The sequence below is a fragment of the Sebastes umbrosus genome, chromosome 14 (assembly GCF_015220745.1).
Source record: "Sebastes umbrosus isolate fSebUmb1 chromosome 14, fSebUmb1.pri, whole genome shotgun sequence".
Classification (NCBI taxonomy): Eukaryota; Metazoa; Chordata; class Actinopteri; order Perciformes; family Sebastidae; genus Sebastes; species Sebastes umbrosus.
The window spans coordinates 27,689,298-27,705,595 of NC_051282.1; the positions used below are offsets into that span (position 1 = coordinate 27,689,298).

The window sequence follows — 16,298 nt, forward strand, 5'->3', positions numbered from 1 at the left end:
ATCATAACAACGGCTCGTATATCCGCCGTCCTCTGTCTTCTGGTTTCCCTTTTTGAATGACAAATACAGACTACCGCCGCCTGCTGGTGTGGAGAGTTATTTCATCTCACGCAGACGCAGAATGTACCTGGTAGTTGGCCGTCGGCTGTAGTCTTTGCGCTGTGTTCAAATGCAACTTTTTGGCCAAGACTCGGGCGACGTGAGGCGACGCAACAGGCGGCCTTTGTCTCTACTATTTCTCTGATGTCGGTTTGGTGTGTCTGGGCCTTAACAGAAGAGGAAATCACAAAAAAATACATATTATATTAAACACAGTTATGATTATTTATTTAGGCTTTGCTCTTTTTTTCTTGTAAATTACTGAATAATTTTAATTCTTCGAGACTAAAAAATAGGGAACTGCTTACAACTGCAAGTATATTACTGTATACAACCTATTATGATGAGTTGCAAGTAGATATTGTTTTAGTTTAAGGGGTCACAAACCAAAAAGTTTGAACCACTATAATAACTCCAAATGCAGTCAGTCATCATTTTTAAATAGTACATACAATTAGTAAGTAGTATGGAGCAGATCAGCACAACTATTGACTGTTTAGCCACAGGCAGTTTGCTCTCCCAGATGTTTTCCAGCTGTGACAGAAGATAAAGCCTAAAAAAACTGAGTTGAACATCCAGGTCGATGTGTGGTTAAGCATGGCAGCAAGCAGGCGGTAAGAGTACAGGACAGACAAATGGGGAAATGAGGTGTAATATGATGTGAGAGAGTCATAAAAGTAATAGTCTGGAGTAAAAAAAAAACAGGACAGCAGAAATTGGGAATTCCTTGTCTTGTGTGCATAAATACACAAACTGCACACTCACCAGCCTTGGTTCACTGAGTTCATTGTGTTTAGCAGTCTGGAGAGCAGTGGATGCAGTCTCTCTCTCTTACCAAATCATTCCTCTGTACTCAATACAAAAAGAGAGTGATTAATTAGTATGGCCCGCAGCTATAAAGGCTCCAAATACAGTAAGTTATCATCAGCGGTCCCGGGGGTGTCTCTTAGGGTCAACACAGACCACAGTTTCCATCGGAGTTATGTGCCCACATACATCTAATGCCATCCAAAACTCTAGGGGCTAAACTTAATTTGTGGGTGGCCGTGGCAACTCATATCTTTGATTGAAGAAGTAATCTGCGGCGGTGGTGAAGTTCAGTCATTTAACATTCTGATCAGCCTCACGGAGAAATCTGGCGGTCGCCATCTAATAGCAGCACAGATCAGATGGGATGAAAGTGTGGTCGTTATTTCTAAGGAGCAGTTTCGGTGTGACAGCTGTGAACCCCCTCTACTGGATTGCTGGAGAAATACTGCTGTGATTTCCCTCATGTTTGTAATCTGAATATAAGGGACATTCAGAAAAGTATTCTTAATCCGTAGCTAAAAGTCGCCCAAATTTTATTCACCTGAGAGAAGATAAGAGAGAAAGACGGCCTCCTTTAACCCACAAACTAATCATTTGATAATTCATCACCTGTCCGATAAAGACGATTGGTGGTTTATGGCGTAATTAGGCAGAAGCAGAGAAGGCTGGCCATGACATCCTTCATAATTAGTGGACAGAGGTCCTTAAATGACAATGAGTAATATGCCGGAGAAGATATGTGGATGCTATCTTGGCACTGTTATGATCTGTAGCAGGAAGTCTCCGCATCAGAAAACAGCTCTTTATAATTGCAACTATTACCAATACTGATGGTGCTGTTATTTCTTATAATCACACTAATAATGAGCTGTGCATATAAATTACGATTATACTGATGTCAAGGTTGTGTGTTCGCCATTAATTCAACTACTGTGCAGTGCCCATTGCTTGGCCTTTGGGGCAGACTTCACCTTCTTCTACCACTGACAATCCCAACAATCCCAACCAGCAAACATGTGACGTCAAGAAGACGTTCAGATCATGTCTGTATAACGTCCGTCAGTCCAGACCCACTTTTATACGTCTGGTGGACGTGCAAGTTGAGTTCAATATGTGAACGTGTGGTTAGGGGGCCTTGTTGGACATCTGCGGACGTGCAAAATGGGTTCAATATCTAGACGTCTGACTAGGACCCCTTTTGGACGTCTGTTGACGAGCAACCCAGGTTAACATAAATAGTTGAACGTTAAAAAGACGTTTAAAGAAGATGTTGCAAAAACATTCCTTCTGGCTTCTCACTGGATGTCTTTTGGACGTGTCTTTGCTCAGTGGGCAGTTAGAGAAAAGGTGAAAAATAAAGTAAGACAATGGTTTGCCTGTGGCCCCCAAATCACTAAATCCACCCTGACAGGTGGAGGTGACTCCTAGTCAGAAACATCTGTGATATAAATACATTTAACAGCCATAATTTCCCAATAGGTGTTGCTTTGATATAACCTCTGCTGTTATAAAGTAGAGCATGGATTTAATTTACGGAGGTAGCCTATTTTGCTGGCGGTAACATTATTAGTGTTATAAGTTCAAGTCATACAAACAGGAAGTAGTCTTACTCATGGGGGAAAACAAAACACAGCCATGTTGGTTTACTCACAGTCAGACACAGCAATGAAACACTCTGGCTTGATTCTGATTCCAGTTATCCGCTCGTGTTGACAAAGAAGAGTCCAATTGTAACATTAGTATATCCAGCCTCCAACAGCAAAAGTGAAAAGCCGGCTGTGGACCCGACATGCTGGATTCAGTCTGCAGAACCCGGAAGTCCCGCCCTTTGCTGCTGCACATGCTCAGTGTGCTTGAAGTAGATTGGATGATTGTAGATTGGATGATTTATATGTGAGGGACACAACCACAGACAGTGTTGCCAGATCAGATTGTAGCCCAATAGGGTGATAACCAGCCCAATCTGGCAAGGCCGCCCACAGAGCTAGTTAGAGGAAGTGTTGCAGTCCCTCACTGTGACCACTGTAAGGTGCTGAACACTAATAATAATAAATAAACTGATACCTTATCACAATAACAAGAATACCACTAATCAGTATAAATTCCTGTAGTATTTCCACTGAATTAATTCCATATTATTTCCACAAGTAAATAATAAATAAAAACACGAATATATTCTTTATTTATTTCTAATTAACTGGTTATTTTTGCTGCTTATTAGTGTTTATTTTTGGCTAAATGTATTGCTCACATTTATTTTCTAATTTATTTTGATATTTAGTTTAATATACATTACAATACAATAAATCTTTATTGTCCACCAGGGTGGTAATTTGTCTCCGGCTCACCAAACAAAGGAAACGACAACATAAAAAGCAGGCAAGCAGTTAGTAAAAACAAATACATGGACAGGTCATATTAAAACACTTCATGTCAGTGTACTCACTTTGTTGAGTTAAAAATAAAAAAAAAATTAGAGCTGTCAATCAAAATATTTAATCGCGTTGACTGTCAGTGATTAATCACATTTTTTTATCTGTTCAAAATGTACCTTAAAGGGAGATTTGTCAAGTATTTAATACTCTTATCAACATGGGAGTGGGCAAATATGCTGCTTTATGCAAATGTATGTATATATTTATTATTGTAAATCAATTAACAACACAAAACAATAACAAATGTTGTCCAGAAACCCTCACAGGTACTGCAATTAGCATAAAGAAAATATGCTCAAATCAAAACATGGCAAACTGCAGCCCAACAGGCAACAACAGCTGTCAGTGTGTCAGTGTGCTGACTTGACTATGACTTTCCCCAAACTGCATGTGATTATCATAAAGTGGGCATGTCTGTAAAGGGGAGACTCGTGGGTAACCATAGAACCCATTTTCATTCACATTACTTAAGGTCAGAGGTCAAAGGACCCCTTTGAAAATTGCCATGACAGTTTTTCCTCGCCAAATTGCAATTAAAGAAAGCGTTAATTTCTTTCCCAATAATTTAGAAAATACTTAACATGTATATTATATATAACAACACTGAAGCAATTCCTTTGCAGAGTGAAGCTCCCAGTGTTGTGCTGAATCATATTTGGTGAACAGTAGATGGCAGCAACAATACCCACAATCCTTTTAGAGTCTCTCTACCAGGAATCCAGAAGAGGAAGAAGAAGGAGGAGGAGGAGGAAGAAGAAGAAGGTGTGTTTCTGAAAAGGGTGTTGCTACTGTTGGAGTGTAGGAGGCAACACCCGGACACAGATTCATATGTTGTGAGCTGAGAGCCAAACCGGGTTTACTACATTGCTCAGGTTTGTTAACTTTGATTTCAGAAATGTTCATTTATGGTGTTTTACAGTACAGCTGTTTGGTTAAGGCTTGTCTTCTGTTACAGTCACTGTTGCTCACTTGAATCCTTGAGTCTAAACTTTGAATTTAAAAGAAGGAATGCACTAACTAGCTGTCAGTCTGACTCAGTTTTCCTCTTGACATGCAGTCTGGTCAGATGCCAATGGAGATGCAGCACAGCAGCAGCAACAACGGTGTGACTGACCTCCAGCAGCTGTGGGGACGTTGGAACACAATGTTGAACAGCTTTTATGATGACCCCAAGGTAACACAAAACTAAACACCTGCATCTGTCAAAAAATATGTTTGCTTTTCCATAAGCAAATCTGTAAATGATAGCTGCTTCATGTCTTCCTCTCTTTAACAGGTAGCACAGGTGATGAGCACCAGAATGGGGCAGTACCTGAGCAGCCACCCTTTCCTCGCTCTCACTTTGTTGGTGTTCGGCTTCATGTCTGCAATCCCTGTCGGACTTTTCCTCTCTTTTGCTCTTGTGACCTTTATTATGTCGGCAGTAGGTTTGGTTTTCTTTGAAGGTAAGTGTAATCATATCAAAAACATGTTTCCTATCTCCTAAAAGCTGAAATGAACTCATCTGACTGTACTTTTTATTAACCAAAAACATGTTTTTTCTGTGTGTGTGTCAGTGTTCCTGTTGTTTGTAGGAGGGTTGACCCTGCTGAGTGTGCTCTCTGGCATCGCCCTCTTCTCTGTCATGGTTTCAGTCATCTTAAATGTGCTTTATATCACCATGTCCAACATCCTCATCCGCTATTACCCGCATCTGATAAAGGTAATGTACTGTAGAATCAGCAAGAGGTGTTTGGTGAATGCACACCAGGGTTTCAGAGTGTATTTTTTAAAAGAAATAGATGAAAGCACACATGATTTTATTGTCTATTTGGTCATGGGTTTCATACACTTTCTGTAATGAAACATCAAAAAGCAAAAACCGTATCAGATGGGGCACCCTTGGGACAAAATCTTATCAAATGGGGGTCCGTGGTCTAAATTGTGTCAGCTTAGAGCTTTGGGAAGCTTTGGGAAGTTTGGGAACCACTGGGGTAATATATACTGAAACGTCAGTGATACAATAAAATCAATGAAGTTTAGTCATCCTCTATTGTAAAACGGTAATTACACACATTCATAGGCGAGGCAAGTTTATTTATGTGGCACATTTCACACACAGATGCAGCTCAAGGTGCTTTACATCGTGAAGGTTAAAAAAAGTTAAAGACAAAAGAAGAGAAATAAAAGTGCCTAAAACGTCTTTTAACATAAAGAAGTTTATAAAAGACACAGTTAGGAAGAATAAAAGCGTATATAATGAATAAATACAAATAAAAAGTTTAAAATAGGTTAAAATAAAATAATAATAATAATAATAATAATAATAAATAATAATAATAGTAACAATAAATATAATTTTAAAAAAGCAAAATAAAGGTGCAATTTCAGTGCAAATCAAACAGAGTGCAATTTCAATATTAAAATCTGTGACATTGTTTCCACACTGTATTTATTTTTCTTCTCTGTTGTCCTTCATTTCTACCAGCAAGGTAAAGTCCAGGAGGAGGAGAGTGAATATGAAACTTCAAAACTGAAGGAAACGCAGTAGCTCGATTCTTCTTCTTCTTCTCTCTCGATGGTCAACTTTCACACAGAACAGCTCAAAATCACCTTAAATCAGCACTACTGAAGCTCGGTTGGTGGGATTCAGAGGATTCCGACCCTTGAATGCAGCTTACTGTACTGTATGTAACTGATTCTCTAAGCACAAAGACTCCCTAACAGTTACTGAATGTCTAAATGAATGTCTATTGTTACTACATATTTTTCTAAAGAGTCATTATCGCTATATTTGTAGACATTTTATACAAGTATAAAGCGTCTACATGGATATACTAATCTTGCCTTAATAGTCATATACAAGACATTATTTTATTCTACATTTGCACTACACACAAATCTTGAAATGGCGAACAATGTTGACTCATCCAAATAAGCCATGCACTATTTATATTCTGTTTTTCAGCCTGTGTATGTCTGCAGATATCTGATGCACATGCCTACAAAAGAAATGCACTACCAAATAACTTGCATGTTTATGTTTGCTGTTACATTTTTCAAAGAGCACAATGTTGTACGTTTGTAATGCAGCTTTGAATAAATGCTCATCAGAATGAACATGTGTTGTTTGGTCTTCTGTCTAAACAGAGGTGGAAACATTTCTTGGCTTTAAAATATAATGGATCCAAAACAATGTATTATTAGTGATAGATTATCTGTTGTTTGGCACACACCAATTGATTTATTATTATTATGTAGTATAACTATTATACATTTTTCTTTATGAGACAATATCCTCATGTATTACAAAGAACATGAGATGAGTTTGGTAATAAACTGTCTATCCTTAGTATGTATTTTGGCTGCAATAATCTTTATCGGAGTAAACTGAGTTTACTAAGCATATGTTCTGTGTAACGTGTTATGAGTAATAATAATGTGATATAATATTTAATAGTATAACAGTCACAGGGGACATTTTTCTGCATTGAGTACTTTTACTATTAATACTTTAAAGGTGCTAAATGCAAGATTGGGGGCATTTCTATTGCTTCCGTACAGCTCTCAACATGCTATTGACTGAGCCGGCGGTTCGCAGCTAACGGTACCAACAGTGCTAACAACGGCAACACCGCTAACAGAGATTATAGTGTTAATCTGGTGGGGAACTGGAAGGTGGGTGCTACGCTACCGCAATGGCGCCATCAACTGTAACCGCCGTATGAGAGCAGTGCAGAGCGGCGTTGTGAGCTAGACAGTGGGGCACACCCACATGCACGAAAAACATGCGCGGTCGGCCCGGCTCTGTCAACAAAGTGAGGAAAATCTCAGATTACAACACACACAGAGGGAGAGTGACTTCACTCTCTGCTCAGGTAGACATTACTCCTCTACATCTTTACATAGCAAATAGTTATTTGATGCTATTAATGCTCTGGATATCATATAGAGCACCTTTAAGTACATTTTCCTGATTATAGTTACATACTTTTACTTAAGTAACATTTTCAAGCCAGGATATTTACATATTAATTGGGTATTAATACTTCAGCCTCAGTAAAGGATCTGAATATTTCCTCTACCACTGTCCACAGCGCTACTAGTGGTCAAAAACTCCACAATGCACCTTTAAAAAAAAAAAAGGTGTGGGTCTCATCTGTGCTTGTATGATTTAAATAATCAAACAGCGACAACAGAGGGTGATTCTCATAAAATCTTTAATGGAGGTGATATCATGCAAAAAAAAAGACATAAAAAGTTGAAATAATCCTTTAGGAACGAGTAATTTGAAAAAAAATAAAAAATTAACATGAGGCCTTAAAATGTAATAGAAATGCACCCATTGAACACTGATCACCCCTACTCAATTATAGACCAGCACCATGTAAGATCTGTTTAATTATCCAAACTTCAGACATACAGTTAACATTTGAAATGTCACAACCAGTCAAAGTGCTGGAGGATTTACATGCCAAATATCATCATTTAGCCACTCCTTATTGCTTAACTCTTGACTTCAACCTCGAGATGACCGACATGTCACTGTTTGAAGGTGTTTGTGAGTTTGTTACAGGGTGCGATGCTAGCAGAAACAAAGTTTGTGCTCTATATACATCCAAAATGTGATGTAGCGTTGTTTAAAGATTGTGTGAAATCTACATTAAAGCTATAAAACAACTGGTGCATTTTATTTTCTTCAATACAGTCAGCTGAGGAAAAAAAAAAATATCAATAAACACATGAAAGGTTTAATTCCAAGTGAGATAGCCACCATTTGAAAATACTGACGTCTATGTCCAAAAGACTGCTGGCAGTAAAGTAATTTATTTCATTGGTTACTTCTTAAACTTAAGATGAAACTACAAATTCTCTTATGAGGTCTGTTTACAAAAAGTTTCAGATTTATAGACGAGTTAAAATGTTGTTTTGAGCAATTTTAGAAAGCAATGTTTTTACAAAATGCACGTGTGTGTTGGCGTGAAAGTGTTGCTGTTGGCATCTTTAAATATTCCCATGAGAAGGTTCATGTATTACAGTTTATGCAGACAAAAAAAAAGTAAAAAATAAAATAAAATACGGTGAGAAAGCGGACACAATCCCCATCAGGCACTCAGATACATTACCTCTTTATCTCACTCTTTAATAAGACTGTACATTTGTGCATTTCATTACCAAGTCAAACAAGGTACTTCTCAGAGTCGACCCTATTTGTGACATTATAAAAAAATAAAAAACAAGCGTATACACCTCACATGTAGAAAAAAAAAAAGCCTTTCCTCCTATTTGAACAGCAATGAAAAGAAGTTTAAGGCAAGATGCTGAACACAGAAATCCAAAGGTTGACCTGGCATGGTTTTTGTTCAGCTCTGGTGTTTGTTGGCATTTACCAGATCAATCAGCGATCATCAAGAAGACTAGTGTTTTTCCCCACGATAGTTGGCTCTCTGTCTCAGGCATCTTTTGCTGTAGGTCACGAGATTACATGATGTCATCTCCACACCCCCCTGAGTCTGCTGGGAGTCTCCGTCTCCTTCTGTGTATTTTACGCCGGCAGGCTCAGCTTCTTGCCTTTCAACACTGAGGGGTGAGATAGAAAGATAGACTGTCAGAAACCATCACAGGACCGGTATATGTTCATGCTGCCATAGATGATTTAAAACACTTTGATTTGATCGTTTGAAAGAGTTTCCTTTTTCAAGGAGCTTTTAATCCATTGACTTGTGTTCAGAAGTATCCCCCCCTGTGGTTGCCCCTTTCAACGAAACACTTCCAAGAAGTAGAAAGCTCGAAGAATTAAACTAAAAGACCCATGTGCACATTCCTGTTCCAACCCCATCTAAAGAACCGTGAAGATTAGGCAGTTTAGACCGATGACAGATTATTAAAAATTAACGGAGTGTTTGAGACACATTTTCACACAGAAGATCCAACAAAGAGACCTATTGTTCTTATTCTTCTGTGTTTGAATGGAAGGAGAAACTCAGAGGTGGAAAAGGAAACTGAAAACTCCAAATGTCTGTCTCCAAAACAGACAATCTGCTGAGTGTTTTATGCATATTTATTTCTGCTGTACAACATAAAACAAATGGCAACTGCTTGTTTCTTTAATGTGAAATTTCTTATGTTTTTTGTTTTAACTTTTTTGCTGTTTTGTTAATTCTGTTATTCTTTTATGTGAAATTTGTAAAGGCCCTGACACACCAAGCCGACGATCGGCCGTCCGACAGTTTGGGGCCGTCGATGAGCGTCTGTCGCCCTAGTTTTTGCGGTGTGTCCCGCACCGTCGGCTCTAATCTGCCCGTGTTTCCCTTTTTGAATGATGAATACAGACTACCGCCGCCTGCTGGTGTGGAGAGTTTTTTCCTCTCACGCAGGCGCAGACTGTACGTGCTAACAGGCCGTCGGCTGTAGTCTTTGCGGTGTGTTCAAATGCAACGTCGACCAAGACAAAGGCGATGTGAGGCGACACAACAGTCGGCCTTCATCGCCGCTAGTTCTTTGATGACGGATTGGCGTGTCTGGGCCTTAAGAGAAATGCTAAATCTCAAGGGGAAATTAAAGGTTAAATAAAATGGAAAAAAACATGTTTTTTCTCTAGAGTTCCTAGCCCAAAAGACTTTTGGGGAGCCAGGAGGAACGGAACTTAGATTCTAGTTTCCTTTCTCCTATTCTAATTTTATATGTTCAGTGTTTTATTTATTGTTTTAATGGCCAATTTTAACATCAGGCCGAGGGACAACAGTTGAAAATCTGCCTTTTGGTTAACACTAGCACATGTACAGTGACGTTAATCAATGTGCAGTGCCCCTGAGAATAAATAAATAGTTTGTGCGGTGGAAATGCAAATAAGTGTCTTGCGTTCATTTATAAAGGTTCCTGGAAAAGGTCCTGTGGTGGGAACAGGCTGCAAGTAACAACCACCAAATCAATTAAGAAGTTGAAAAGTTCCTCAACTAGATATTGGCTCAAAGAAAACCACTGTATTGACGTTAATATACAGAAATAAGTGGCTCTAGTAGCAACAAATGTTGCACTAGAGTGAATAGCTGCCGTTTTGGAAGCACTGTGATGTGATTGAGGAGTGTGTTTATTGGTGAAGGAAAAGACCTTGAACTGTCTTGACTTTACTCACAAGCGGACTGTAAGAAATAGGGGACACAATCCACAGTCCTGGTTTTGTAAGTAATGGTTTGTGAAGTTCAACCGATGCTAATATGAGGCTTCAGCAGACTGGGTTGACCAAATCAAGTGCGTACTTCCAAACTGACAATCTTTTTCAGCACAAAATCCCCCTTTGTGTGTTTCCTGGGAGAGGGTTTCCTTGCAGTAATAAATGACGTAATTTTGTACTAAAAAGACCACTTGATTCATAAAATTCACACCGCTAAAGCCTCATTAGTTTCAGATAACCTTAGAATTAAGTTTTATAAGGAAGAAGGACTGTGGCTCTCCTTCATCGAAGTTACTTTATCGCTACTCGATCGCGTCACGGCCAGGAGGATAGAAAAAAAAAGTGAACCAGTCCTTTATGCTTTTTACTGTAGCTGAATAAGAAACATAATAATTGCTCATTTAGAAATATTTCATGTGTATAACAAATGTCCTTATACAGTAAAAAAAATAATAATTAATAATTTTGTTCCCCAAGTATTGCCGGATAATTACTCTCTTATTTCCTTAGTTTGATCTGTCTAATGACATAAAGCCGGAAACCCACCTTTGGTGACATAAAGGTAGAAGAAGTCACAGTAGAGGACAGTCTGGACCAAACCGGCCACGATGGCGATCAGGTCAAAGAAGCCTTCAAAGTAGAAACGCCAGATCCAGTTGAAGAGATAGAGAGCCCGATACAGGCCCAGGCAGAACAGGTAGTGGGTGGTGATCGTCTCCGCCTCGCCAGTCTTGCTGATCATGAAGAGCTGCGGCAGGATTGCCACCGACTCCAGGTAGATGGAGAACGTCCACAGGATCTGATGACGGATACATTTACACATAAATGTGCAGTAATACAATTAACTTTTAGACAATTAATATAATTCATCCTGCAGTAAGATTAGACAACATAGTGGTCAGCTTTTTTTGCTCTGACAACAATACAGGAGGTCGAACCCACCTCCAGGAGAGCGAAGTCGTGGTTGATGAGAACAGCAAGACCCCCGACGGGGACGACCAGGAACTCCACTCTGAAACTGTCATGGTTGCCATCGTAGGTGGCCCTGAACTTCGCGTAGATCAGGTAGACGGTGGCATACGCACAGCCGATGTAGATCACCTGGTAAACAACAGCTCGTCATTGAAGGCACCGGGGAGAAATACGTGACTTGTATAAAATGCTGCTGGTCAGAGAGCTGAGGTGTGACTGACGTCTTACCTTCATGCATGTGTTATAGAGGGAGATGAAGGAGGTGAGCAGATCCAAGTAGCGCGCGGTGAACACTATAGCAAACAGAATTTGGCTCTTTCCAGAGATACCTTTAAGAGAAATATAAAGCAGATTTAACATTTATGTTGAGCCATCACCAACTTCAGAACAAGTAGTTTGGATAAAACATGAATCATAACTGCTTTTCCTTGTTGAACGGTGACATCTACTGGAAACATGATGAATATTTATCTGGATAAATCAGCAATCTCAGACCTTTTGGACTTGTTTTTATAGGCAGAAATAATAACATTGCATGTATAGTAGTGTAAAAGAAATAAATCACCGGCACTCACAGATAAAGACTCTTTATCTGTGAGTGCCGGTAATTTGTTTCTTCTGTTCTTACCACTACCTGGCACCCGATACTGTTCAAGATTTGGAGATGTGCTCGCTGTTATTTTCTATTATGTATAATAGTGTCCCTTATTTACAGTCAATCTTACTTACTTTCCTAACTAATGCTATCTTAGTGGAAGTGCACAAAGCGATGACCTCTCAGGTTGGCATAGGAGCCACTCATGGATTTGTGTTCTTTAACTTAAACAGTACAGACATCACAGGGCATCAACAGAAAACAAGTGGCCTGTATGCATCTCTGACCTGATCACAGCAGCCTCTTACAACAGTATTTTGGTTCCAAGGACATAGATGGACATCCTTCACACATCTTTCCCTGACCTTTACCATGCTTAAACATTACGATGTTTATCTTGCAAATAAACTTAACATGCTTTAAGATGCACACAGAGCGGCAGGGTGGTTAACTAGCACTGACGCCTTAGCAAAAAGGTTCTTGGTTTGAACCTGCCAGCCTTTCTGTGAGGTGTTGTATATTCTTTGCGTCTGCTTGGGTTTCCTCCCACAGTCTCAAGAGATGCAGGTTAGGTGAACTGGAAACTCTAAATCAAATTGATTGATTGAACTGAACTGTTGTATATGTCAGCCCTGTGATAGCCTGGCGACCTTTCCAAAAATGTACCCCTAGTTCTCAGTCTAATTCATGCTGGGATAGGCTCCAGGGCCCCGCAAAGGGTAAGCAAGTCCTTTATGCATCTTTGCTTATACCTGTTCTCACATGATATGTTGTCTACTACAGTGTAACTGCTTCATCCTCTCTTAGCATCTCCGTCTCTTTTCTTCTTCCCTCTGTGTGAATGATATCTTGAGTTTTGTCTCTGCAGTGTATGTATAGTATGTACTCTTTACTCTGTACTCCAGGTCTTCATGGTACAGATGCAGTTTTGGGGTCCTACCAGTGCTTGGCAGAACTTTAACATTGATCAATGTCTTCTCTCTGCATTTTATTTACCTAATATTGTCATTCTGTTTCACCATTGTGTAATTATACTATTGTTATTTCTCTCTACTATACACGATTGCATTTATGTCAGTCCTAGAAGAGGAAGCTTTTTGTATTTTTTCCCCCTTTTATCTCATTAAAGGCAAATGTATGAGTTGTGACTTTAGGCTATAGAAATAAAATTAACTTGATTTACAGATTATGGACTTTCTAAAATAACTCTCTATGAGAAACATTTTAAACTTAATATATAACTTATATGTAGATACAACAAGGCAATATCTGTCCATGTTAGCCTAAACTATACATAACAATACCAACTCTTAGTTGTAACCTAACATAACCTTTGAACCTCCAATCAGCAATCCAGCTTTGCAGACAAATCATGACACTTCTCCTCATAACCAAAGGAGGATCCACCAATGTGTCCTCTTGACTTTACACCAGAATTCACTGTTATCAGTGTAAATAATACATATACATAATTGTTATAAGAGCTATGGAAATTAAGCATGGTAAGTAACACAAACTACTTTAGCAGGTTACCCTAAATTATACATAACAATACCAACACTTAGTTGTAACCTAACATAACCTTTGAACCTTCAGTCAGACCTCCAGCTTTGCAAACCAATCATGACACTTCTCCTCATAACCTCTTGACTTTACACATGAATTCACTGTTATCTGTGTTCTTCAATGTGCAGTTTAATACATAAATAATGCATATACATAAATGTTATAAGAGCTACAGAAATTAAGCATGGTAGAAGAGAAAGTAACACAAACTACTACTAGCAGGTTAGCTACCAACTCTTAGTTGTAACCTAACATAACCTTTGAACCTCCAATCAGCAATCCAGCTTTGCAGACCAATCATGACACTTCTCCTTATAAGCTAAGGAGGATCTACCAATGTGTTCTCTTGACTTTACACCTGAATGTACAGTTAAATACATAAATAATGCATATACATAAAATGTTATAAGACCTATGGAAACTAAGCATGGTAAGTAAAACAAACTACTACTAGCAGGTTAGCTACCAACTCTTAGTTGTAACCTAACATAACCTTTGAACCTCCAATCAGCAATCCAGCTTTGCAGACCAATCATGACACTTCTCCTCATAAGCTAAGGAGGATCTACCAATGTGTTCTCTTGACTTTACACCTGAATGTACAGTTAAATACATAAACAATGCATATACATAAAATGTTATAAGAGCTATGGAAACTAAGCATGGTAAGTAACACAAACTACTAAAAGCAGGTTAGCTACTTCCCTAGCGCCCTCTAGAACGCCACGTCAGAAGCCAGACCAAAAAAATCGAGCACCAAACTTCAAACTAACAGAGCAGGAGTGAATCGATGAAGTGGAGTTTAGTGTAGAGAAAACAAAAACAAAACAGTGAAACTAAAGCAAGAAAAACCCAAATTAATAAATGATAAACGTTGTATTAATAAAGTATAATTTGCTCAGTGATCTACTAAGCAGCAGGCACCTGAGTGGCTACCTAAATCCTTTCAAAATCAGCTGATGTTAAGCTATATTTGGACATTATTGACACTAAATTCAATATTTTAATATAAATATGTAGTAAATATAGCAGATACAGGTGCAGATAGTTGTTATCAGCAGTTAGCTCATTGCCTGCTAAAGCTATTAGCCTTAGAGTCTAATGAATGGGTGGGAAACGTTAGCATGAAGCTAACTAGCTTGCTAAATAAGAAGATATAGAAGGTAAAAACGAGCAGTTTGCTCTATATAAAGAAAGGCAAAGTGAATCAGTAATGTTAGGAGCACACTATTATAGCATGTGTAGTTAAATATATACAGTTATGGGTTTACCTGCACATGATCTGCTCTTCCATATCTTCAGCAGCAGGATGATGATAGCAGCCAGATGAGAGAGGTCTCCTGTCAGTCTGAACACGTTCATGGTTGCAGGATGAGTTAAACAGACTCTAGCAGATGTTTTCTCCTTTAGTTAAAGTTTCACACTTAAAGCTGTTGTGTGAAATAGTCTGAAATAGCAGTAAACCGGGCTGTGGAGCTTCACACAGAGGATGGAAATATGGCGAGAGTGCAGGTCGACGTGGAAGGGGGCGGGACGAAAACACGCAGAAGCGTTCTGATTGGTCTAAAGATGTGACTGACAGCTGCAAGAAGGATCCGCCCACAATGAGCTGAACGGAAGGAGAGTAGAACTATTATTATGTTATTATAGAGTCCTGTGAATGCATGAGGTGGGACATTATTACACAGGGTGGGACCATGGATGTATTAAAGGGTGGGACCAGACAGTAGGCTAGTTAAACAGCATAGTTTTGATATTAGCACAGCATAAAATGGCCCAGTGTAATGGGACAGATAGATGATGTAGGCTAATTATACATCACTGGGTTGGGTTGTCAATACTGATCGACGTGGAACTAATTCTAACAACTTTATATACTGTAATCTGAAACTATATATATATTTTTTTTATTTTTTTTTATTTTTTATTTAACCTTTATTTAACCAGGTTAGTCCCATCGAGATTAAGAACCTATATATACATTATATGGGTGATGATTTAATGGTGAAGCTGGTCGACGTGGAGGTAATTCTAGCAACTTTATATACTGTAATCTGAAAAAAATATATATATATAAAAATAATATTAATATATATATATATATATTCATATATATACACATATATATATATGTGTGTATATATATTTTATTTTTATTTATTTTTTTATTTAACCTTTATTTAACCAGACAAGTCCCATTGAGATTAAGAACCTCTTTTCAAAGGGAGACCTGGAGATAAAATACAATTCACAAACACTGAAAGCACTTAAATTTGCATTAAAAGAGAACTATATATATATATATATATATATATATATATTTTAACCTTTATTTAACCAGGTTAGTCCCATTGAGATTAAGAACCTCTTTTCCAAGGGAGACTTTGAGATAAAAATACAATTCACAAACAGTAAAAGCACATTAATACATACATATTAATACATTAACCTGGGACCGTGTAATAGAAGAGGAATACTGTAAATAAATTAATATTTTGTCTCAGTATATTCAATATGATTTCACTGTTTATATATATAGTTTGTATCAAACCAGAGCTAGATATTAAGCTTTTAGATTAAGTTTGCAGACAGCCTTTTAATGAACAACATTATACAGTCTGAAGGGTATCATTGTTTCTCTACATTACTTCTAACCCCACATAAGACA

The 16,298-nt window shown here is 38.3% G+C and overlaps 2 protein-coding genes across 3 annotated transcripts; one reads left to right on the forward strand and one right to left on the reverse strand.

The window, feature by feature from the left end:
* The first annotated feature begins 4,056 nt into the window (after nt 1-4,056).
* Nucleotides 4,057-6,443, forward strand: LOC119501010 (lipid droplet assembly factor 1-like). Of its 2 annotated transcripts, none has more exons than XM_037791084.1 (5): nt 4,057-4,216; nt 4,411-4,518; nt 4,621-4,789; nt 4,901-5,046; nt 5,812-6,443. In XM_037791084.1, the coding sequence occupies exons 2-5, from the start codon at nt 4,411-4,413 to the stop codon at nt 5,872-5,874; spliced, it is 486 nt and encodes a 161-aa protein (XP_037647012.1). In that variant the 5' UTR covers nt 4,057-4,216; the 3' UTR covers nt 5,875-6,443. The 2 variants fall into 2 exon arrangements, with proteins under 2 accessions (XP_037647012.1, XP_037647013.1); XM_037791085.1 differs by having other exon boundaries at nt 4,063-4,216; nt 4,402-4,518.
* Nucleotides 6,444-7,525: 1,082 nt separating this feature from the next.
* LOC119502076 (ER lumen protein-retaining receptor 2) lies at nt 7,526-15,167 on the reverse strand. The gene is made up of 5 exons (XM_037792914.1): nt 14,902-15,167; nt 11,698-11,798; nt 11,440-11,598; nt 11,044-11,296; nt 7,526-8,903 (listed from the first exon to the last, which is right to left on the reverse strand). The coding sequence occupies exons 1-5, from the start codon at nt 14,990-14,992 to the stop codon at nt 8,869-8,871; spliced, it is 639 nt and encodes a 212-aa protein (XP_037648842.1). The 5' UTR covers nt 14,993-15,167; the 3' UTR covers nt 7,526-8,868.
* Between the last annotated feature and the right edge of the window lie 1,131 nt (nt 15,168-16,298).

What these genes read in the sequence shown, in the direction of transcription:
- LOC119501010 (XM_037791084.1), top strand. Translation starts at nt 4,411, where the DNA reads ATGCCAATGGAGATGCAGCACAGCAGCAGCAACAACGGTGTGACTGAC. An exon ending in GCTTTTATGATGACCCCAAG is followed by an intron (nt 4,519 to 4,620) that starts GTAACACAAAAC and finishes TCTCTTTAACAG; the next exon opens with GTAGCACAGGTGATGAGCAC. An exon ending in ATTACCCGCATCTGATAAAG is followed by an intron (nt 5,047 to 5,811) that starts GTAATGTACTGT and finishes CATTTCTACCAG; the next exon opens with CAAGGTAAAGTCCAGGAGGA.
- LOC119502076 (XM_037792914.1), bottom strand. Translation starts at nt 14,992, where the DNA reads ATGAACGTGTTCAGACTGACAGGAGACCTCTCTCATCTGGCTGCTATC. An exon ending in GAAGAGCAGATCATGTGCAG is followed by an intron (nt 11,799 to 14,901) that starts GTAAACCCATAA and finishes TTTCTCTTAAAG; the next exon opens with GTATCTCTGGAAAGAGCCAA. An exon ending in ACGACTTCGCTCTCCTGGAG is followed by an intron (nt 11,297 to 11,439) that starts GTGGGTTCGACC and finishes ATCCGTCATCAG; the next exon opens with ATCCTGTGGACGTTCTCCAT.